The sequence below is a fragment of the Borostomias antarcticus genome (assembly GCF_949987555.1).
Source record: "Borostomias antarcticus genome assembly, chromosome: 11".
Classification (NCBI taxonomy): domain Eukaryota; kingdom Metazoa; phylum Chordata; class Actinopteri; order Stomiiformes; family Stomiidae; genus Borostomias; species Borostomias antarcticus.
Window position 1 is genome coordinate 21233658 of NC_140244.1, and position 22903 is coordinate 21256560.

At 48.5% G+C, this 22903-nt stretch overlaps 2 protein-coding genes across 2 annotated transcripts in view; both read right to left on the reverse strand.

The window, feature by feature from the left end:
- itga5 (integrin, alpha 5 (fibronectin receptor, alpha polypeptide)) overlaps positions 1-6504 on the reverse strand; it is a 38571-nt gene extending 32067 nt beyond the window's left edge. Inside the window, exon 1 of the mRNA XM_084445457.1 lies at positions 6097-6504. Coding sequence (XP_084301583.1) covers positions 6097-6305 — 209 coding nt within the window. The 5' untranslated portion in view covers positions 6306-6504. The remainder of the gene's footprint in view (positions 1-6096) is intronic.
- Positions 6505-19177: 12673 nt separating this feature from the next.
- The window catches only part of csrnp2 (cysteine-serine-rich nuclear protein 2), a gene marked incomplete at both ends in the record, with an annotated part of 19436 nt that continues 15710 nt past the window's right edge, over positions 19178-22903 (reverse strand). Inside the window, one exon of the mRNA XM_084446150.1 lies at positions 19178-19258. Within this exon, the coding sequence (XP_084302276.1) occupies positions 19178-19258 (81 nt within the window). The remainder of the gene's footprint in view (positions 19259-22903) is intronic.

Consider the following 22903-nt stretch of genomic DNA (forward strand, 5'->3'; position numbering starts at 1 on the left):
AACATGCGGCTTTGACTAAATAGCAAGAAATCACAATCCCGACTGCTGGCCTACCAGCGGAGGCAGCAGTCACCATCTGCAGTCATAAAGCCAGCGGTGGGAATGTTCCCCGTATGCCCTGGACTCCCTGGTGGGAGGGGGGGGGGGGGGGGGGTGCTGGCTGGGCCACATCCAGCTGGGCCTGGAGAGAAGGGGCAAGGGGTTTTATACGCTTCAGACCAGATATCAGATAGAAGATGCGGATCTGAGCAAATCCGCAGCACACATGCAGTCACTTAAGCCCCGCGTGAGAGTCGGGAAGCCCCCCGAAACCCTCCGCCTCAGGGGGGGGGGGGGGGGGGGCGAAGCGAGTTCGCTTCAGACGCGAGTCACCCCGGCTGAACCCTGGGCGGCAGCTCTTGACCTTCGGCCAGCGGCGGAGAGCGGAGAGATTGAGGAACCAGCCCCCCGTGCCAGCTGACCGGAGGAGAGGCTGATCACATTCACCAGGGTAAAGGTCAGGCTGCCGGTACCCGGTCGGGTCTTACTGGCTCATTCTCAGACAGGCTGTTAGCGCTTCCGACCATAAGCCCTCAGCGACGGATTGACTCATTCTGGGGAACACTGAGCCAGGAGGACAGAACACAAGACCTTCAAAGAGATGTAGCCAGACAGGACTGTCTGAATCTCACTGATGATGCTATGGCTGGCCATCTACTCAACAGACAGACAGACACACACAGACACACACACACACACGCTTGGTGCCGCTTTTCCCTATGGGATAGACAGAGATGATGATGATGAGAGTAGCAGGGTCTTCAGCGATGGCTGGTGATGACAGGGAGCAGCCCGCAACCGTACTGAACACCGGCGCGCCGCGGCCCTCAGAGACATCGGCGGCGGCCGCACCGCCCACCGACCGGCCGCAGAACCCCGGAGACGGTCTATACGAACGGTCTGATTGATACAGGTTTTACATTACAGGTTTACTGAACTTCAAAAGCAAGCAGTTTAAGAGCATCCCTGTGGGCTGGATGAACAGACCTCTCCCTGCTGGAGCGGATGTGACTGTAACTACAGAAACATGTCCTCCCAGAAGATATCTGTCCGCATGGGACGAGTAAAATCACCAGGACTGGCCCAGGTACACACACACGCGCACACACACACGTGCGCGCGCGCACACACACACACACACACACACACGCACGTGTGCGCGCACACACACACGCGCACGCACACACACATCCACACACACATACACATCCACACACGCACACACACACACGCGCACGCACACACACCTCAAAAAGATGAGCACCGAAACTGCGTGGAGAACACTGTGTGGTTTGTGTACGACACGCCTCAGTCCCCTCCATGGAGGTGACGTGGAGAGGAAAGTCACAGGGGCGCTGTGGCTCGTTCAGCAAAACCACCAACCATGTCATTTCAGTGGAACAGGGGTTTCACAAGTGGCAAGTTGGTACTTTAAACACACACACAGCTCCCTCAACATCAACATTAACTGGGGTTTGAGCCCCAATGTTTTCTCATGCCAAATTGCAGCCCATCCCCTCCACTCCTAAAATGCCAAGACCCCTGTAATTCATCCCCCCCCCTCATCCCCCCCAACACACACACACACACACACACACACAGCTAAGAAACACTGCGAACCGTTCACACCTCCTCTCTACACAAGAGCCCAACTCAGGGGGTCCGGGCCTTCACACCTCTGCAGAGAGAGGACTGTTGGGGTAATAGGAGGGCCATCACACACACACACACACACACACACACACACACACACACACACACCTACCCCCAACCCACCCCCCCCCCCTCCTCACAGCTGACAGGCCACTTACTTGACCAATTGTCTCTCCACACTGATGCCGGCCTCGTCACAAAAACCTGTTTTAATTTCATGACCTGAATCCGTATTTAAACGTTGGGCAACAGACCCAATTCAATGGCCTTGAATGGCCGTCTGCATAGCGCTCATTGTCTTGCGGAGTCCGTTTTTAAGTTTACAAATAGAGGAAGGTGACGTTACCAAAGTCTGCACCAGATCTGTCTGGCAGCAGCTAAGAGGTAACATCTACCTCGGGGCGCGTCAGGAAAACGCTGATCGATGTCCAGCCGACTCCGCTCCGGAGATCAGGCTACATGACGTCTGGGAGGGGCGTTCCAGGCCCCGCAGCAGACCTGGCACAGGGGCGACCCGGCCCATTTAACCCGTCAGCACCGTACCTAGACGTCTCTTTCCCAGCGACACACACACACACACACACACAGGCCTCCTATCACCGACCAGGCAGTAAAAAAAAAATAAAAGCGAGGCAGCCCTTCAGACAGACTGCCTCTGTCTCCAGACTAAGCATGTCTCTATTAACCTCTCTAAAACAAGCCTTTCTAATGTTACCAGCCCCGCCTGGCCTGGCTATCGCAGGCCTGAAGCGCAGCCAAGAGACCAAAAAGCCTTTTAAAAAAGGTGAATAAATAAATAAATAAATGAGTCACTGGAAAGTTTCTCCAGCGGAAAAACAGCAAACCTTTTCTGGCATCAAACAAAGGGCCCCATTGTCCCGAGGCTATGAAACAGGCTGATTGCGGGGCTGCGAAGCCCGATGAAGAATAAGCATGGCAGCCCAAATGGCAGCCCAAATACATGTCCCCCTCACAGGCCCGTGATACAAAAAGAACAGCAATGATAACAATAATAGAAACGTGTCTGATCATATATGGAGTCTGGAGTCTTGGTGCAGACGCAGGGAAAACATTGCTGTTTTAGTAGCGAAAAGGGACCCTGGTCCAGGGTCAATATTGGTTTAGGAGAAACCCCTAAGAGGGCGAACTCCAGGAGAGTGACCGACATGGACAGGATGACCTCAGTCTCGTGTTCCGTCACCTCCAAACCATCCATGATGTAATGTGGGACACCACCCCTCACAAACACATGTTGCAGGGATGGGCTGGATGGAACATCATCATCATCATCATCGTTGTCATTGTGAGGCATTCATAACCTAAAACTTCCCTAGGTGGCTATTAATCCGCCTCAAAGCCAGAGAACTGGGTAGAACAACGCGAGTGGAACAACAGTGTTTAGAGAGAGAGCCTGGTGTTGGAGAACAGCCGGAACCAGGCCCAGTCCGCTGTCGTAGCTGTAACGTCGTAACGTGGACGTGGACAAGCGGCCAGATACAGCGGCCGTCCGTCCAGACCCTCCAGAGCAGGTCTGGCATCCACAGCCTGACCCTTGACCTCTTCACACCGCTCCATCCCCTCACTGGCTCCCACAGAGAGGGAGGAGGGAGGAGGATCCGTTGCTTCTCTCTCTTCTTCTCTGCATGGTGGATGAAGCCCGGCATTCATCACAGACCCATGTGCTGCTAAGTTAAGAATCTTCCTCTCACTTCCTCCCCCCTCTCCACTCTCTTATCTCTCGAAAACGGCAAAGAAAATAAATAACTGCTTGTCTCGCCTGTGTGTATCTGACAAGACCACACAGTTCATGAACCCTGTCCTCAGGCGGTCTCGCGCGGTGGGCTGGCTGGCTGTCTCTGTGTGTGTGTGTGTGTGTGTGTGTGTGTGTGTGTGTGTGTGTGTGTGTGTGTGTGTGTGTGTGTGTGCGTGTGTGCGTGTGTGCGTGTGTGCGTGTGTGCGTGTGTGTGCGTGTGCGTGTGTCTGGAAACCTAATTCTATTAAAACAAGCCAGGGGCGTATGACATGGAGCCATCAGTGATGGGGAAAGAGTGTGAGATAGATGTCTGTCCATTTCTCAGTTTGCCTCCTTGTACTCTGCCTCTGTTGCTCAAGTACAGACAGAAGACAGACAAGAGTCTTCTGATAACTGGCCCACAAGAAGCTCTCGCCCGCGCCCGGACCCACACCCAGGGCGACCCCACACTCAGGTCAAAGGTATGCTGTGGATCACTCTCGACTCATCCACAGGAAACCCCCCCGGGCTGACCTCACTGATCCCAGCTACTCCCGTTCCTCCCCCGCGTCTCCACACACTGGAGACAGGCTGGTATCTCACAGGCTGGTATCTCCCCACACTCCAAATAACAGACAACGCTGCTTTCTTGTTGACGTGCGGTGACAGGCTGTGAAATGCGCACCCGCACATAAAAATTGTGAAATGAAATGTAAAACAACATAGGAGGGGGGAAAAAAGACAGATTGTGTTCTCATTCTGTCTTTGGGTTATACAGCCACAATCTGCCTGGCCAAAGCACCAAACAGAGTAGCCTGTGGGTGGATGGTCTGGGCATAGTGTTCCCTGGTGTTCACACGGTGGAGAGATCTCCTCCTCCAGAACCATGGCATGTCAGCCATTTAAAGTTCAAGATGAAGTCATGGGAGAGATGACTGTGACTTCATACTTTATGGACGGACGGACGTACGGGGGCTAGACAGTGGGGGAGGGGGACTAGGTAGATTAAAGAGCCCAGCAGGATGACATCAGCTGAGGAGGTGAGGGGGGGAGGGCGGGGGGTGGGGGGGTGGAGGAGAGGAGAGCGGGGCTTTGACACACACTCTCCTCTGACTCAGTGTCTGCTAGCATCGCGTACTAAATCATACCGCTTTCCTGCTGGAGCCCCTGCCAGCCTGCCAGAAGAGTACAGACCAATGGCGGGGAGAGAGAGGGGGGGGAGAGGGAGGGCGAGAGAATCCCCTCTGTCTGGACGCTGGGGGAGTGGGGAGGAGAAACACGGGGAAACCGGAGCCGCCGCCGCCGGCCCGTTGGTCAGAAAGCTCTCTAAAAACCCCGGCTGGCGGGCAGACAAACACAAACACAGCCAGGACCGTCTGATTACACCTGGCCCCGACCCCAGCCCCGAAACAGGGCCCCTGACCCGCTAGCCTCAGTTAATGATTATTACAACTGCAGGGCAGAGTTGGGAGAAGTCGCCGCGATCTGGCGTACTGACCGACCGACCGACGCAGCCCTCGGCGAGCTCTGGGATAGCAACAACACGGCGGCGAGTCTGCCAGCGTGCCCTCCGGTTCGCCCGCCAGCTGCCTTTCGTTTCTGCCGCCGCCACGCTTCTTGATACGAGGACCAGATGTTCTTATCTGATGCATGTGTCACCACGGCGGCCAAAAGCGCCTTGCATCATCCTGCTGCTATGTCTTCACTCAGACTATCACTACGTGTACCTGACCGCAATTATAATCCCAGAGCCTTTTAAATAAGTATGACAGGGCTTTAAGTCCCCCTTAATGAAGGGCCTCAGCTCTATAGGAGACTGATGGAGCTAGTGTGCATGCATGCCAGCTTTCTGATAGTCACAGCATGTTAATGACACTCAGACAGCTGGCTCGCATTCCCATAATACCAGACACCAACCCAGAAACCTGCACACAAGCGTTCCAGATAAATGATTAAAAAAAGACAAGGCAATGAAGATTTGATCAAAGTGAACCAGCAGAGTGAAGTAAAGTCTCTGTTTAAAAGGCTCTGTTTGGCTTTTAGAGATGATGAGAGATTACTGCAGATTAGAGGGCAGGGTGAAATCCAATTTGGGGGCCAATGAGATTACAGTTTATGGATGATTTGATCAAAAGGGTTCCCATAGTGCTATTCTGTATGGTCTATATTTCACTAGTGACCAATAAATCAACAGAAGACCACTATGTCATCTATATTAGGACGGTATATCTGCCAGAGCCCTAAGGATTTGCTGCCTGTGATATATTTGTTTGGTGTAATTGTGCACCAAGTGTCTGTTTCAATGCCTGGCCATTATCAGGATCCAAACACCAGCAGCACTGGCAAAGGCGCCCAACCATCTTCCAGTGAGTTACACGGTCTAGCACTGTGTTTGTGTTACATGCATGTGGTCATAGACAGAGGTTTTCATGGTCTACTAGTTGAAGATGCCAGTGATAATCAATTAAAAAGGGAGTGTCAAAGTTGTGTTGCGCACTGTAGACAAGGCTACGTTGCTGTGCGTAAAAATTAAATTGTTCCAATCTCACCATACAAATGCTTAATTAGATTATGTTTAACTCGGACCAGGCTGTTGAAATGACGACAACTGCCTAATTTGTCACTCGGTATTCACAACAACTTGTAAAATTAGCTTTGGATGTAAAACTCACCTCGCAGAATTGGTCAAGTAAAATTCCACAGAATATCCGAAGTAGCTCCCGTTAGGTCCGCTGTAGACAGCGGGGTTCTCCACGTCCAAGTTGAAAGCTGAGGAGAACGGCTGGAGAAGTGTGACTAGAAGCCCAATACTACAAAGGAGTATGTGGTTTAGAGAGAGTATTTTCCCCGACGTCTTCGACCGATATCTTTTGGAACCCATAATTTTAATAAATTAATCCACTAAACTTTGGTTCTAGACTAGTCAACACCGAGATTTTTAAACTATTTTCAAATCTGTGGAGTTTCTTGAATAACGGTTCAGTCTCACTCTATCTTCTCTGCATGCCTCCAACTCTTCTGTATCTCATAAATGCTCGGTCAGCTCCCTCGGCGTCTTTACCCCCTGCTCTCTCTCTGACTCTCTCGCTCTCTCTCTCTGGCTCTCTAGCTCTCTCTCTCTATCTCTCCCCCTCTCTCTCTCCCTCTCACTAGTAACTACGCTCTCGCAGCTCACCTAATTTAGAGTAGGCTATATTGAAAGGAGGGAGTTTCTCCGCTCGTGACAAACGTTTGGAGAGGTGGAGCTTTTGATTCACAAAAAGCAAAGGGAGCTTAAGTAGCTGTGCAGAGAAAAGCAGAATAGCCCATCATCATAAATAGAGAATAAATGCGGTGAGGGTCTCTTTATTGGTCTCTTCTATAATTTTTACGGAGGGCTATTCCCACACTTACCTTTGGTAATACGTAGAAGGCCTTCATCGATGCTGATAACTGACAATTATTAACTCTCTTGACAATGGAGACAGGAGTTTCAATGGACGATATCGTTGGTTCAGCAACTATCGTAATCTCTCGAATGACCCAATTTCAACCTCACCTCAGATGACCGGTTGGGTTTTAGTGATACGTGTTGGAATGGCCAATGATGAAGGGCACATAAGTGATTGAGCACATCTCTGGCCAAGAATGAAGGGTATTTACAAGACCCTTTTCTTGAGGTCACTCTGTTCTTTGATCTTTATCTGACCTGTTGGTTTGGTGTGGTAGATGTGTCAAGACTGTTTGGATTGTTGCACAATGGCCATTTCAGTTCAAAAGATGTCACTTAATCAAACATTCTCTAACCGAATAAGAAAATCTCCAACCACTTCCCCATCTCTCTATTGGTAAATTAATGTCAAACTTTTTTTTTTTTTTTTTTTACATATTAAGTGCTGTTGACAATCTGATTTATATGATATCCAACAACACGAAGTGCTCCCAGGGTGTGGGAATATTTCTTATTGCTGTTACCGAGTCACATAGGGCCCAGGCAGTTGGAAAGTGGTCTCGCTACACAGCTAGAGGAGCAGCTCACTGAAATGGGAGCTGCAATAAAGCCACCAGACTGGATGGAATTAGTGACTGTTGGTTTAGCTGATTCACCCCAAGCCAAAGTGATTGAGTAGAGGGGCCAAATTTGGCTGTGTGGCACTAAGGACCACTCTCCCAAGGCTGGCTCATATTTAGAACCAGCCTGCGCCCTGATGGGGTGTCTGTGTTGTTGGTGGGGGGAGGGGGGTGGGGGCGGTCCAGTCCCATAGGCTGATAGAAGAAATGTGGAGTGTTTGAGGGCCAGCTCACAGCTGTTGGGGGCAACTTGATGGTTCAAAGCCCTAATCCCAAAGTGCTCTCTGTTTTTAGTTCCTCCGCGTGATGAGCTCATGGATGAATCACGGTGTATGAAGTGGTTACTGCTCAGACCAGGTCACCATCCACATGGTTTAGGATTCTATCGTTTCTAATAACACAGTTCAGTTCACATTTATTTGACATATTAACTATAGATAGATAGATAGATAGATAGATAGATAGATAGATAGATAGATAGATAGATAGATAGATAGATAGATGGATGGATGGATGGATACTGTGGATGGATAGATGGCAGGATTGATTGATTGATTGATTTATCCCCGAAGGGAAATTCACAGATTCTCCTAACACAGACAATAAATCAAGCAATAAAAATAAAACAGTAGGCCTACTAAAACAAGTAGGCCTACAGCGGTAAAAAAGTAGAATACAAAATGTAAAACTATCATACATAAAATACAAACTACAGCATGTGTGTGGAAATAGCAAGAAGGTGCAAGACACAACTTTTACACCAAACATTTATGAGCTCCTCTTCGCCCCCCATCACAGCAATACAAACGACCATAAAGCCCTCTAAACTCTCCTTTTTAACTATGTACTTTGTGTGTAGGATGTGAAGAACGCCATTTTGAACACAGGTGGGCGAGCTAATTGCCTCCTCATCCCCATCTTGCTGGTCTCTACTTTCCCAGGCGTAATGATGATCACAGTGGTAGACGCAGGCAGGCATGTACAGACAGACTCATAACCCATGACCATGCAGGGTCAAAAGTTGACCCTGTCAGGCAGAGGAATACTTTGGAGGCAGAGGAGATTGATATGGACTCTTAGGTGCTCATTCTCTTCTGTAGAGGCTGGTGGTTCTGCAAAACAGCAGTTAGAAATGTTTAGGTTCATATTCGTGAGCTCAGCACTGGGCTGTTATGGCAACAGATTGGGGGATGCAACAAAACACTTACAGCACAATTTACAGTACTCCAAACAGCTGGTAAACTTAAATAGAGCTCACACACAGTTTACACACACACACACACACACACACACACACACACACACACACACTTACAGGCAACTGGACACGTCTTTCCCTACACTAGGACAAATTATTAATAGCACTAACAGTACCACAAGGCCAGTCAACCATATAATCCTGCCACATTTCTGTCAAAGGACCGCTAGAGATGTTTCAGACCGCTAGAGATGTTGGTAAGACGTAACATTTGACTGAATATTTCCCAAACCTAGAAAACGTCTCTGTTGGATGCTGATGCAGCAAACAGTCACTCTAACCCCTCTCTGTTTAGAACGCCCCCCCCCCTGGATTACCCATACTCCCTCCTCTCATTTCTCAAGGTAACACAAACACTGGGCTGACAGCAACAGACACGGCGAGGGGGGCAGGGCGGACGGCCACGCCAACGGCTGTTAATGCCAATTTTACCCTTTTAAGTCACAGAGTAAACGTTACTTTATCACTCAGCTCGGGCCCATGGCAGGATTCATGGGACGTGCACACGTACAGAAGCGAGCAACTAGTGAGCCGAAGGAAAGTTTGTAGCCTGTTTGTTCCTCTGCCAGTCGAGCAATCTCTTAGAGGTCTTGTTTTGTGATTTGTTTAACTGAGGTAAATGAAGGAAATTGGACGCAATAATGATTCAATTATAGGGCCTTGTACTGCTTTGGAAAACAGAACTCACACACTTAAAGGTTGTACTTTAGCTCTGTGTGAGAAGAAAGGAACTACTGTGGCTTAGTTTCCAAAAGACCTGGTCTTGATCTAAACCTTAAGCCTTAAACCTGTCTTGAAAACACACACAGCTAGGTTCCCTTCCTCCACCATCCTTGCTCTGCCTTCCCTCTCCTGTACTCTAGTGATGTATATCTAACAGGCAGGAAATTCCTCCAATGTAAAGGCCTGCCTGCACTTCCTGCTCCTACTATGTCCTCCTCTCTCTCTTGTTCTCTCTCTCTCTCTCTCCTCTCCCTCTCTCTCTCTCTCTCTCTCTCTCTCCCTCTCTCTCTCCCTCTCTCTCTCCTCTCCCTCTCTCTCCCTCTCTCTCTCCCTCTCTCTCCTCTCCCTATCTCTCTCTCTCTCCCTCTCTCTCTCCTCTCCCTCTCTCTCTCTCTTTCTCTATCACACACACACACACACATATGAACGCATACCCACACAAGAAAAATCAGTGACACCTCGCTTCTCTTCCTGTCTCTAAATGGAGAAGTTCATATTCTAAATGGAGAAGTTCATAGAGAAAGGGCGGAAAGGTGTTGCCGATTACCCTGGGTGAGTCTGAGACACTTTAAACTGGCTGGCAGATTCATCACCAAGGAGCTAGACTAGGGCTGGACCAGGGTGACCGTAAAGAGGACTGTCCACTGTTTTCCACACTGACTCTTAGCAACGTTGAACACAGTGAATCACTTGACTGTTTTAAACAAACGACTCACCCGGACATTGTCATTGTTTTACCTTTGAACTTTCCATTAACAAACTCGCATCTTCTACTTGTCTTCACCGTCTCCATGTGAGTTAGTATTTACAGTGGGGGTACCGGCCTGCTGAGACAACGTGCGCAAGGGAAAGACGACCCCAAAAAAGTGTCCGTCATTGTTCAATTACCTTGTTTAAATGGCCACAACTTGGCTGAAAATGAGGCACTTGTGTTTTATGTACATCCGCTAAACAGTTTCAGGGAGCAGAGTAGTAAAGTAGCTCCCTGCACGCTCCTGAAGGGGGAGGGGCTAGACCCCCATCCCCCCCCCCCCCCTCCGTGGCCCGAATAGGGGCTTGTTGGACACTCCATGAGGCACATAAGTGTCCCCCTGCAGCAGCAGCTGTGACCCGTCAGCCATTTACAGGCCATGTCCAAGTTCCATCTCCTCGCTCGGCGGGCGCCCAGACGCTGCTACTGTACCTCACTCTACGCTTGTTTGCTTGAAATCACACGTTTAAAAGATGGCATTAAATGCATGACATCACTTGACAAGAGGGCGGGCTACCGAGGCGGGGCGCGTGTGTGTTGACATAGACTGGGGTAAACCCATGACACTGTCAGACTGGGTTAGGAAAACACCGTGCAGCAAGAATTTATGTTCTGACAAAACATTGTGTTAATTTCCTGAATGATATTTAAACACATACGTAAACCCGGTACCCATAGCCTTGGATTTTGGATGATATGAGACAAAACCTTGTCTGTGCAGGTTGAGACGGTGAAATGGGTTGTAAATTTAAGATCGACCCAGTTTACAAAAGAGGTCAAAAGCCTTTCATAGTGAAAACACGTTAGCGCTAGAGCAGGAATGTTTTGTAAGACTGTTTGGTTTGATAGTAAGGCCACTCGCCCCACGTAGCTGCCCTGTCTGCCCGCTGCTGTTGTCCGGTGTCGTCCAGTGTTCAGGGTGTCATGTTTTATTTGTATGGCCTATTTGTCTCTGAGAATAATGTGCGCCCCCCTGACCCCCTCCTGTGTTCTCTTATTGGGGCGGGTGTGCTGGGAGGCCTGGCCTGAGGCCCCGGAGTGAAGGAATGTGGCTGTAAAGTGTGTGGGGATCTGGAGGTACGGAGGGAGAGGCGGCAGTGAATCAGTGTGACCACCCGGGTGCCTGAGGGAACTGCTACTCACACACACACGCACACACACACACGCAAACACACACACACATGCTGACCAATACACGCATGTACACACACACACACACACACACACACACACACACACTCCGCTGTTGCTTTCCCACGCCCACGTTCTTAGCAATGCATGCCTTACATAAAGCGTATGGAGAAATGGAGACATATTCTCCCATCAAGCATCAAGATGAAAATATTGTCAATAAAGCTGGATGCATATTTATTTATTTATTTATTATTTTACAGTTCAATAAAAAACACTACTATAAAAAAACGTCTTCCTGTTTATTCATTGGGAGAGAGGGTTTTTTCAAACTAATTATCGCACCATTGAACATAGCAAAACAAGAGGCTCTTACTAGCAGATTTCCTGAGATAACCATCAACCCAAGATGGAAGCAGTTTCCTCAATCGACACTCCCAGGCCTGTTTCCTGGGGAGGCAGGCCTCTGTGTTCATGTAACAAATGGCTAATGACCCCAGTAGAGACAACAACATTGTGAGGACTCCCAGGGAAGAGTGACATATATTTCCTTCTGTGACAGAGAAGTTTCTGAAAGAGATGGATGGTACCAGGACAATGTCCCACCTCAGATGGTCTAGAAGGATCAACAAAGGCCCTCAGTCTCAGGCTCTCAACCCTCAACCTCACGCTCACAGCGGCACACAGAGACGCTGGTGATCTCATCCGTTACAAAAACTGCGGGACTGGCGATGTTGTCATCCTCACAGGGTTTGTTGCTCTTCACACTTCTCATTACGTCGCTTGTACTGTCTCACTACGTCGCTTGTACTGTTGCCATGCATTTATGTACGCCCCATTGACTTCCATTGTAGCCCAGTAAGAGCCTGCATAAAAACTGCAGCTAGCTCAATACTGGAACGATCAGTGAAATTATGTATATGTATATCTATGTTTCAGCTTCGTGGAAGACAGACCACAAATAGGGCTAAATGTCCAAAATAGCACACTACCCCTTTAAGAAGTGGGTCAATGGGACATGTGAAGACAGGGGCAACTGTGACTCAGGAGGTAGAGCGGGTCGTCCAATGATCGTGGGGTCAGCGGTTCGAATCCCAGCTCCTCATGTCGAAGTGTCCTCGGGCAAGACACTGAACCCCAAATTGCTCCCAGTGAGCAGGCTAGCACCTTGCATGGCAGCTGCCGCCATTGGTGTGTGCATGTGTGTGTGAATGGGTGAATGAGAGGCCATTGTAAAGCGCTTTGGATAAAAGCGCTATATATGTGCAGTTCATTTACCAAGACAATTCTTGACCTTTTAACATTCCTGCAACAGAATAGCGAATCGCTGCCCTTCCTTCGTCATCTGTTGATTCGTGCCGAGAATGCGGCCTGTGCCTTAAGCCACAGTGGTTTGGATTGTTTACATCCCTATCGCACATCTGACCACTTCCTGCAGCATTGTTTTCTGCGTCCTGTCCAGACCGCGTTTAGACATGGCCGACTTCCAGCGTGATCCATGTGGTCCTGACGTTTCATAAGAATGCACTTCACCACCTCTAACAATGTTTAGAGGATGGTGAGTCACAATTCTTCCGATCGTAACTTCACATGTACCCCCTTCTAATCTCCCATGATCCTCCTTATAAGGCTGTGTTAATGTTAAGGCACCAAGGTGTCCCACGAGGTCTTATATAGCAGCAGTCAGAGGATAAATTACACTACATCCCTGAGGGGGAATGACTGTGGGCTTATTTTGAGAGCATACTCAGTCATGTTGTGTGACTGATGTTTGAGTCACAGAGCGGTCATATCCCATGTTGGGTGGAAGACGTCCTTTGGAGACGTCGGATACCTCCTGTGTGGGCAAGTGGCCCAGTCCTCAGGGAGACAGGACAGGCTTCATAGTGATTGGCGCGGCAGTATCGGTTCGTTTGGTGCGGGTTAGGTGAGGCCTGGCCCGTAGCACATCCTCAGCAGGGCTAGGATTACATCTCAAACAAACCGGAGTGCGGTCCCACAAGCAAACAGCCCAGAGGTTGAAGTGGCTGGCGTAGTGAAGAGGTCGAGGGTCAGCAGCACTATTATGGTTCAAATCTGGGATTTTTTCCTCCTCTTGAAATCCGACACATCCTGGTCCCTAATAAGGTTTATCCTGCCTCCCATGTCCCAGGCCAGCTAGCTCGAGAGCTGTCTCTCTTATACTGTAGGATCCTAGCTGTCAGGACAGGTCAGGATTTGTAGTTAGGACAGAGGTAGATTTGAACTTCAAACTGGTCCTGTGTGGAAACCGGCAGACCAGTAGTCATTCAGGCTTTTTTGCTTGAGCAGTGACTGGCCCAGAGATGTGTCTTTGTAAAATGTTTCAGCAAGCCTTTTTGTTTTTAGATAATATTTAAAGTCGCACTGAAATGAAAAAAGCATTCTGTCCCATTTTGGTTCACATAATTTGTCATAGTGTTCACCTATTCAACGATGTATGCCAAAAAAATTACATAATTCTACTTTTATTGTAATCTTATATCAAAGTATATAATTTTTTACTTCCTGGAAAACGGTAGGTCACGTGCAATGACGACAACAGGTACCTTAGATTTTAGGCCAATAATCTCACGACATCCACCCGTCAATCAACGCTATCCTTCTATCGAATCTGTCCAAAGTTCTTAAAACCCGTCCACTTGTCAATGTTCCAATCAAATTCCTCTAAACATATGTCCCACCCTCATAGCTTGTTTGCGTCGGAAATACGTCAAACTACGGAAGTTAAATGATCTCAAACGTCCGTTTCAGTGCGACTTTAATACTGAGACTGCTACAGCGTGTATACTCTGCTGGTTGTGAGAAGATTCCATAATTCAAACAGCCTGCTCCAAACAGAGAATATCCCCTTCAATCTTTTGATCCATTTTTTTCAGGCAAAGCATGTTTAGATCTCACGCACACACCCGTCACAAACATATTAAATGAAAGACGTGGATTTTAAAACGAATGCACACATGCTATGATTGCATAGTCACCATTGGGATAAACATAACTTTTTATGTCTGTTTTTCCAAGAATGGGCGTTTGTGGGATACAACCCTTCAGTATTGGTCCCCTACTGATTTCATAACCTTGGCAGCACTCACACTATGGGGGTGGGAGAGAGTGCCGTGCCTACCGCCTCCGCAGCCAAACTAATATTCTGTTGGCCTGTGTTGTTGCCACTCGAAGTAGGCAATAACAATCCCTGTCTTCCTGTCTTTGTGTGCTGGAATGTGGTGTGTTTGGGTTCATATGTAACTGTTAAGGCATCTAAGGCCTGCATAGAGAGAGCGATAGAGAGAGAGATAGAGAGAGAGAGAGAGAGAGAGAGGGAGAGCCTGGTTTCGCAGTTCACTTACCACTCTCCATGTCCATGCGGCCTGACACCTATGAAGTGCATTGATAGCAACCATGTATGCGCGAAAGTGTCAGTGAACAGACTGTACTGAATGATAGTATTTTGTCAGATACATTGGAAAACTCTCACACTGAACATTGGACACCTAGCAGTGGTGGTTCTGAAGAGAGAGCTAGCAAGAGTGAGAAAGATTACTTGTTTATTCAACTAGTGCAGTGCCCGTGGGGGCCTGTGCCTGCTCTGCACATGCCCATTCTTAAATGCCCTAAAGAAAATTAATGTATTCATACAGGCGACTTGAAACACCCCCCCTTCTTTAATAGTATTTTGAACAATATAAACTCAGAAAATATATTTTTCCCAAGTCAATTGGTAAATGGTAATGGTAAATGGACTGCACTTAAAAATGTACTGTAGTCTATATGGAAAGAGACAAATAAAATCCGGTTTGAATTGTGCCATGACCATACACACTTATGATATTTGTTAATTTAAAACATAATTTTGCAAGTCAAGAAAGTCGACTGTAAAGCAGTTATTCTAGAATGAGTCTGTATTAAAAGAGATGAAAATCATTAGTCTTGTCATGCTTAAGATGCAGCTATGCAAATGGAGAGTTAGACAGTTCTGTAAGAGCTTGCATACAAGATCGGCTTTACATGGTTTTGACGAGTGTTAAACGAGTGTCAACTTGCTAATATTAGCTAACTTGCGAGGTCCACGTTTGCAAAACTAACTTTTTCATTGTTTTTGCATATTCATTTTTGAGTCTCTGATGGGCCTACAACACACAAAATATGAAGTGAAACAACCCAGTAATTTTGTTGTGGTCAGACGAAATGAAAACATGAGAAAAAAAGTTAGTCCCAGCAAGCCATTCAAATCTCCCGTGTCAAATAACGTCACAGTCGGGGACTTATTATAATAATCCCGCCCCCATTTGAATACCTCCAATCACCTGCATTTGTTTACCTGGCTATAAAGGCTGACATTATCAGGTCCCGCTAGCTAGCATAATGTCTTCGCACAGAAAATGCTCTGTTCTTGGATGTACTAAGCAGCACAGATCGCTACATCGTCTCCCAAGCTGAAAGGACAGATATTTTTGATGGCAACATTCCCACTGAAATTGGCAAAACACTGGCAGTTTGTGCTAGCCATTTTTTGCCCGATTGCTTTTCCAACCTGGGTCAGTACAATACAATGCTGGATTTTCAGATAAACTCTTTCTGAATGATCAAGCAATACCAACTGTCCATGGAAATCATGCAGAAACTAACTAATTATGCTGTGTGGTTCTTTGCATATAGTACTAACGCAAGCTAGCTAACACAAACAAATCCCCTCTTGCCTCAACCCGGATGCTCGTCTCATCATATACCTAGAGTAACGTTAGTGGAATGAAATTGGTAGACTTCTAGTTGATCTAGCGGCCATTAAAATTTTTCAAATGCTAGTTTTGGATTCCCCAAAACTAGCTTTCATTGTTTGTTGTCGAATGGTGTCATATAGCCTAGTGGTATCTTGCTAGTGAATGTAGCTAGAGGTAACAGCATGCAACTCTGATCATAGCGATTCCTGGCTCCTCCTGTCCAGTGTCCACATCTCGAAGTGTCCTTGTGAAAGACACCAAACCCCAAATTGTTCTCAATGAGCAGGCTAGCAACTTGCATGGCAGCTGCCGCCATTGGTGTGTGTATATGTGTGTGAATAATATTAAATAATAATAATAATAATAATAATAAACTTTATTTGTAGGCTATAACATCTTTCATACAGATAAATGCAGCGCAAAGTGCTTTGCAAGAGAATGTGGACATAGGGCTTCACATAAAAATAGACATAAAATAAACAAAAAGCAGGAAAATAAGATGGAAGATAAAACACAATAGAAGATAAAGATAAGAATGGGTGAATGAGAGGCCTTAATTGCAAAGTGCTTTGGATAAAAGCGCTATATAAGTGCAGTCCATTACCATTTACCATCTTATCTATCGTATAAACACTGCTTTTGTAATCGGTGCTAGCTAGTTACATAGCCACTCTGGGTCCTAGTGGTGCCTGTGTTCGGAATAGGCCGAAATGGGCAGGTTTTTTCCATCTTTCTTGAGAACCGCTGAGCCAAACAACTTCACAGTCCATACTGCACTTCTATGGGTCTTGAGCAATAGGCTACACCTGGTGAATGTCAACTTAATACAGTGCCCGGTCCTCGAGATACATACATACATACATACATACATACATACATACATACATACATACATACATACATACATACATACATACATACATACATACAAACAAACAAAGGCGGCTGCCATTTTAGTTAGACGAAACAGAAGGCAGCTGTTACTTCAGCAGGTGTTCCAAGCACACATTTTGGCCCAGTTCTGCCTCGTCCCCTGGTTCACTGCAATCTGGTGGTAGTGGAACACCCAACGAGGGAAAATTATATTTGTTATTTTTGTTGTGTACCACAGGAGGCGCATTGGACCCTGGACCACACATCTAGCACACAGGCTCTCACTGACCCCTCAGCTGGCCTGTATGTATTCACCTGTCCTCTTACCCTTTCTGGGAAAACCTCAGATAGAGAGAGTGAGATAGATAGAGAAAGTAAAACATGTCGACGGGAAATCTGGTTTCCTTTATCATTGTCCCGAGACCGAAAATCGAATTATCTTGTTAGATGTGATGTATTTATGGCTCATATAATCCACATGATACAGCAGAAAGTGTAATTGAAGTGTGAACAGAACATGTGAATGTCAAGTGTGTTTTATTTGGATCCCCGTACTGTTCACTGAATGTACATATATGGTAAATGATGGCTTTTTTGTTTGTTTAATATTACTCAGACAAAGTGAATGACCAGGAAGTGATGCAGCCCTAGCTCATTCATTCTCTTCAGCCCACTAACAAGCTTGGTACTGAGTGTCCTAACGGTTCCTCACTCCGATCCAGAGCCGCCCTCCTGACCATGCAAGGCCATACCTGTCATGACGACCTTCCCCAGGCATAAACAGCTACATCGGGTTTGTTAGTACAGAGATCCTGACTCAATCCCTAATGACATTCTCCCACAGAGAGATACAGTGCATGTGTGGGTGTGTGAGCTCGTGTGTGTGTGTAGATGACGACTTATGATTCACCTCCTACATGACCGCGACTCTAAAAAAGGCAGTGCGTTCCCTGGGAGGCTTATCGGGGCCCTTAACGGTCCGTCAGTAGCAGCACTCAGTGTTCCCGCGGTCCCGTGCTCTGCTCTGGCATGGCACTGGGGCCCGACGGCTGAAGTGGGCCCTCTGTTCCCTGCCTGCATGCCTCACACATGACCACCATTGAGCTCTGTCAGAGAGAATGAGAAACAGGGCTGAGAGATGAGGAGGAGGAGGAGGAGGAGAAGAAGGAGGAGAGTGTCTCTACTGTAGGAAACATCTGAGTCACAGAATTATGATTATGAATCATTTGATCCGATCTCCCAAGGTCCCAAATTACACACAGACTCCCAGCCTCGCTCTCACTCTCGCTCTGGCTCCCTCCACCTCATACAAACACGGGCTCGCACGCCCCCCCGTTCCACCACACATCACTCCTTCCATGTTCTCTTTCTAGCGGTCTCTAGGGGGTAGCCACTGACGCAATGGACTGGGCGTGTGCGTGCGTGTGTGTGCGTGCGTATGTGTGAGTATGTGTGTGTATGTGTGTGCTTGTGCATGCCGGTCTTAAGTGTCTGTGGTACAGTATATCTGACAAGCCTGAGTGATAAGATTTAAAGAACGCTCCACCATACGCCCTAACAGGCTACATAGGGAGTGGGAACAGCTCCAAATAGATACCTCACTGAACTGTAATGTTGGCCGAGCTTCTATCAGTCGGCTTCCAGGGGAGAGGACTTTCTCTTCCAACACCTCCATGGACCATGTCCCAAGCAAACAGTTATAGATGGGTCAGGGGCACTCACTGACATGACGGGGGTAGGAACTGTTCCAGTGCGGTCAGTCCAACACGTAGGGCAAATGGGGCAAAGTGACAAATCGCAGTTAAAGGTTGTCTGACCTATGACGCTGACGCTGTGACACCTCATGGCTGGCGACTGACGACCTGCGCTCTGAGGAGGACATCGGATCTCTTTCCCTCTTTCCTCTCCTCCTCTGCCCCCCCACCCGACCGCCCCCCCCCACCCCCTCCCACCACCAGCTCCCTCCCTCTGGAGCTGCGCTGCTGCCTGTGAAAACCTCGCTCCTCATGCGCTTGGGTGTCTGCTTTCTATTAACGATTTGGCACGGGCCTCTGCCTGCGTTCTGCCTAGCCACGGGAGCTGTCAATGCAGAGACCCCCCCCCCCCCCCCCCCTTTACAGCCCACTGCCCTCCCCCACCCCGTCCTTTCCTCCCTGGTCCCCATGTAGCCCAACTCCATCTCCCCCCCCACCCCTCCGCCATGGGACTGCAGCTGCCCGGAACATCTGAGTCTACCGAGAGGCCGGGGTGCGAGTGAGCAGTCCAGGGCGGAACCGAATCCCCGAGGAGTAGCCGTCACGGGCGTTGTCCGGCTACGCTCGCAGAACCGGAGAGTCACGGTCCGTCCGGGTCGGTCCGACACCAGGGGAGACGGGGGAGCTCTGGGAAGGACCTGCCTTCTGAGAAACCCCCCCTCTGACATGAGTGACCGTTAATGGCCTCTGCCTGGATGCGAGGCCAGAGGAAGGGGTCTGTGTGGAATATGGGAGGATCAGAGGATGGAGGATAGTGAGGAAGCTCAAACTCTGGTAAAAGAGATAAATAGATTTCGGGGTCCGATCCAGGTTCAAAAACTGTCCCAAGAAGGCCATATACCGCAGTCTAAAACCCTTCTCCTCACAGACCTGGCGCGGTATGAGGGCAACGCTGAGCACGGGGGTTTGTGCTCAATCCCCTGTATCCCCTGTTCTGAGTCCGAGTCCCTGACCAACGCCCTGGCAGACTTAGGCAGAGCGAGAGCTTTGATTCCTTCGCTTTGCTCTGATTTGACTTCAGCCTCCTTAAATGTTCTCGTGCCTTCGCCTGGCTGTAATTGCTTCCATCTCTCCCGGTTGTGGTGCGGCGCCGGGATGAGGGGAGGAGGCTCGGGATGAGAAGGCAGGGCGGAGAGAAGGATGGGTGGGGTCATCTCTCCTTTCTCCGGACCCCCCCCCCCCCCTCACACACACACACCGAGTCCGGCACAAAGATGACCACTCTGGAGATTTCTTAATGAGAACTGAGCACACCCACGCACTGCGTGAGCAACACTTTCCTTTTGGCTTCGCCGTGGCTACACTCCTCTATGGCCACGGCATTGGTCATGGGGTCTCCTGAAACTGTACGCCTCGGTCGTTTATCAGGCCGTTAAACTCTCCGCCAAATACTGAAGTCGGCAAAAAAAAACGAAAGTCGCAGTCGACTTAAAGCACATGGTAAGGGCCAACAGGTTCTCTATTCAGTCTGAGGGGCCTTCAGCTGTGAGAGGGGGAGATTTTGATTGAAAACATATTGCGGCGGGATTTCATATGTATCACTCAGTCAAGAGAGAGTGTATTGGGGGGGGGGGGGTCTCTTTTTTTTATCCAAAGAACATTCTGTGAACGTTAGTGGAGGCTTTAAGAAATTAGCCTTTTTCCTTCTGAGTCATCCGCGCATGATGTAGTGCTGAAACCCGGCTGTAATCAAATTACAAGTCGCCAGGAATCGCTATAGTAAGGAGCAGGCGAGGACGGATGGAGCGCGTAGAAAGGGCCGCGGAGGAGAGAGAAAGGGAGGACTCTCCCCGCGCCGGCTCCCAGGTGCGGCCCGGCCCGGTCTACCGGCGTCAGAGCAGGTGGGCAGGTCAGACGCCGCAGGTGCACGGAGGCCCAGACGACCCGCTGGCCGCCAGGTGCTCCCATCATCCACTCTCATCCCTTTGATACCGGTAGAGAGGGAGGTGATACCAGGACAGGCAGGAGAGGGGGGTCCATGTGGAGAGCACGGTGAAAACACCCTGCCAACCCCTCTGATTTACTCATATCCAATGCTCTCAACCCCCCCCCCACCACACACACACACACACACACACACACCCATCTCCACCATCTCCACCCATCAGACAGGCAAACCCCAGAGTGATCATCCAGCTGTTGACTCAGAGCTCAATGTGTTGACTGATGAACATCTGTAAGATTAAAGACCAGACTCATTATTGGTGACTACCGGCTCAATGGCTCTGGTTGAAGAGTGTCTTTGTTTGTGTGCAAACAACATGAGGTTCTTTGTTAGGAGCCAGACGGAAGTGACTTATGATGATGAGTCAGCGGGTTTGGTTGGGATGTTCGAAAGGTTGTTTTTTCATCTCAGAATCAGACTGACGTTCATCTGAGGTCAGAGTTCAGGTCTTGGTTTCCTCCTCTGTCTGTGACTCCCATCCCACTCATCACCCCCCTGTCTGGGCTGGACAGAGTGGCTGGGGGGGAACAGACATCTATTGATGAGGTGGCCCAGTGAGGGATAGCACACACATGAGTGTGTTCAGACGGACAGTGAGACGGTACCCACTCAGGACTGACTGTATGTTTGTGTGTGTGTGTGTGTGTGTGTGTGTGTGTGTGTGTGTGTGTGTGTGTGTGTGTGTGTGTGTGTACATGCGTGCGTGCGTTCGTGTGTATGTGTGTGTGCATGTGTTTGTTTGTGTGTGTGCTTTTGTGTGTGTGTGTGAGTGTGTGTGTGTGTGTGAGTGTGTGTGTGTGTGTGTGTGTGTGTGTGTGTGTGTGTGTGTGTGTGTGTGTGTGTGTGTGTGTGTGAGACAGAAAGTCAGAGATCAAAACAAACGCAGGGAGTGTCCTGACTTCTTGTTTGACTGTGCTCAAGGACACAGAAACGCTGACCAAACAAAACAAAGCTTGTTGTAGTTTGTGTGCATGCGTGTGTGTGTTTGTGTGTGTGTGTGTGTGTGTGTGTGTGTGTGTGTGTGTGTGTATAATCCATCTATTTCGCAATCAACAGCCAGAGCATCCAGACTCTGTCTAAAACATTTACATTACTCCTCTCAGAGCTTCCCAGCTGCAGTGACTCATGGGAGGCAACACCTACAGTACTGTAGCCGTGGCGATGGTGTGAGGAAAATACCCACTAGTGTCGTCTCAGAAGGAGGAACTATACTGTATTTGGGAAAATACATAACATTTTAACACCACTCCTACCATTACCACTGGTCATGTTTTATTTTAATTATGTTTTGTTGTCATGTTCTGTTTCGGAGGATAAACATTTCTGAGAACACGGGGAACTCCTGACCTCCTGCAGTCCGAGGTGAGTGAGTCTTTACTGTAGTCCATCTTGGTCTTTGGTGTGTGACTTTATTTTTCTTTGACAGACTTTGAAGAGGGATAAACGTGACAGGAGCAGGGCAAACACACAGAGTAATGTCCTCCTCTGGACTTAAAAAACGTCAGACTTTGTAAACCAGAACGAAACAAATGAAAGGACAAAGTTCTACCAAGTGATATATGGTAAACATACAGAGACCAACGTGTGGCGGCATATAGTCTCTCCACAGTGTCTTTGTAACTGAGGTGTGGGAGGAGATATGAGACAGCGTACCCCACCAACAGCCACCATGAAAATCAACCCATAACTCAAACAACCAGATGAAAGAAATAAAGGAGAACTGTTCATACACAACACCAACGCTCTTTATAGCTCATTGTCCATGTATGGGAAGTAATGTCCACTACCCTGGTCAAGCCAACCCCGCCCCCCCCCCCCCCTCTGAACTACCAAGGGTTCCCGCCACTTCCTCCTCACGAGAGAGCCACCATGCTGGGGCGAGGCAGCTCCCATGATGCCCCCCTAATTAACACAGTATGGGGGTTATTCCCTAATAAAGCACACCCTGCAGCGACTCTACCCCTGGGGTGCCTCACATTCTACCACCACACCTCTGTCCCCCTCCCCCTCCCCCCCACTCTTCCTCCTCTCCTCCTCCTCATCCTCCTGCCTTGTTGCTTGCTTTCCTCATTGTTCTGTGATCTCAGTTCCTCTGTGATGTGATTCTGCTGCAAACCCATTTCCCTCATGAGGGATAACAAAGTTTACTAGAAACATTTGACCCAGAAATGTTATATTCAGAATCAGATCAGAATCTGATTTATTGGCCAAGTACTGCATGCACAAGGAATTTGGTTCCAGCCGTCGGTGACCCTCAA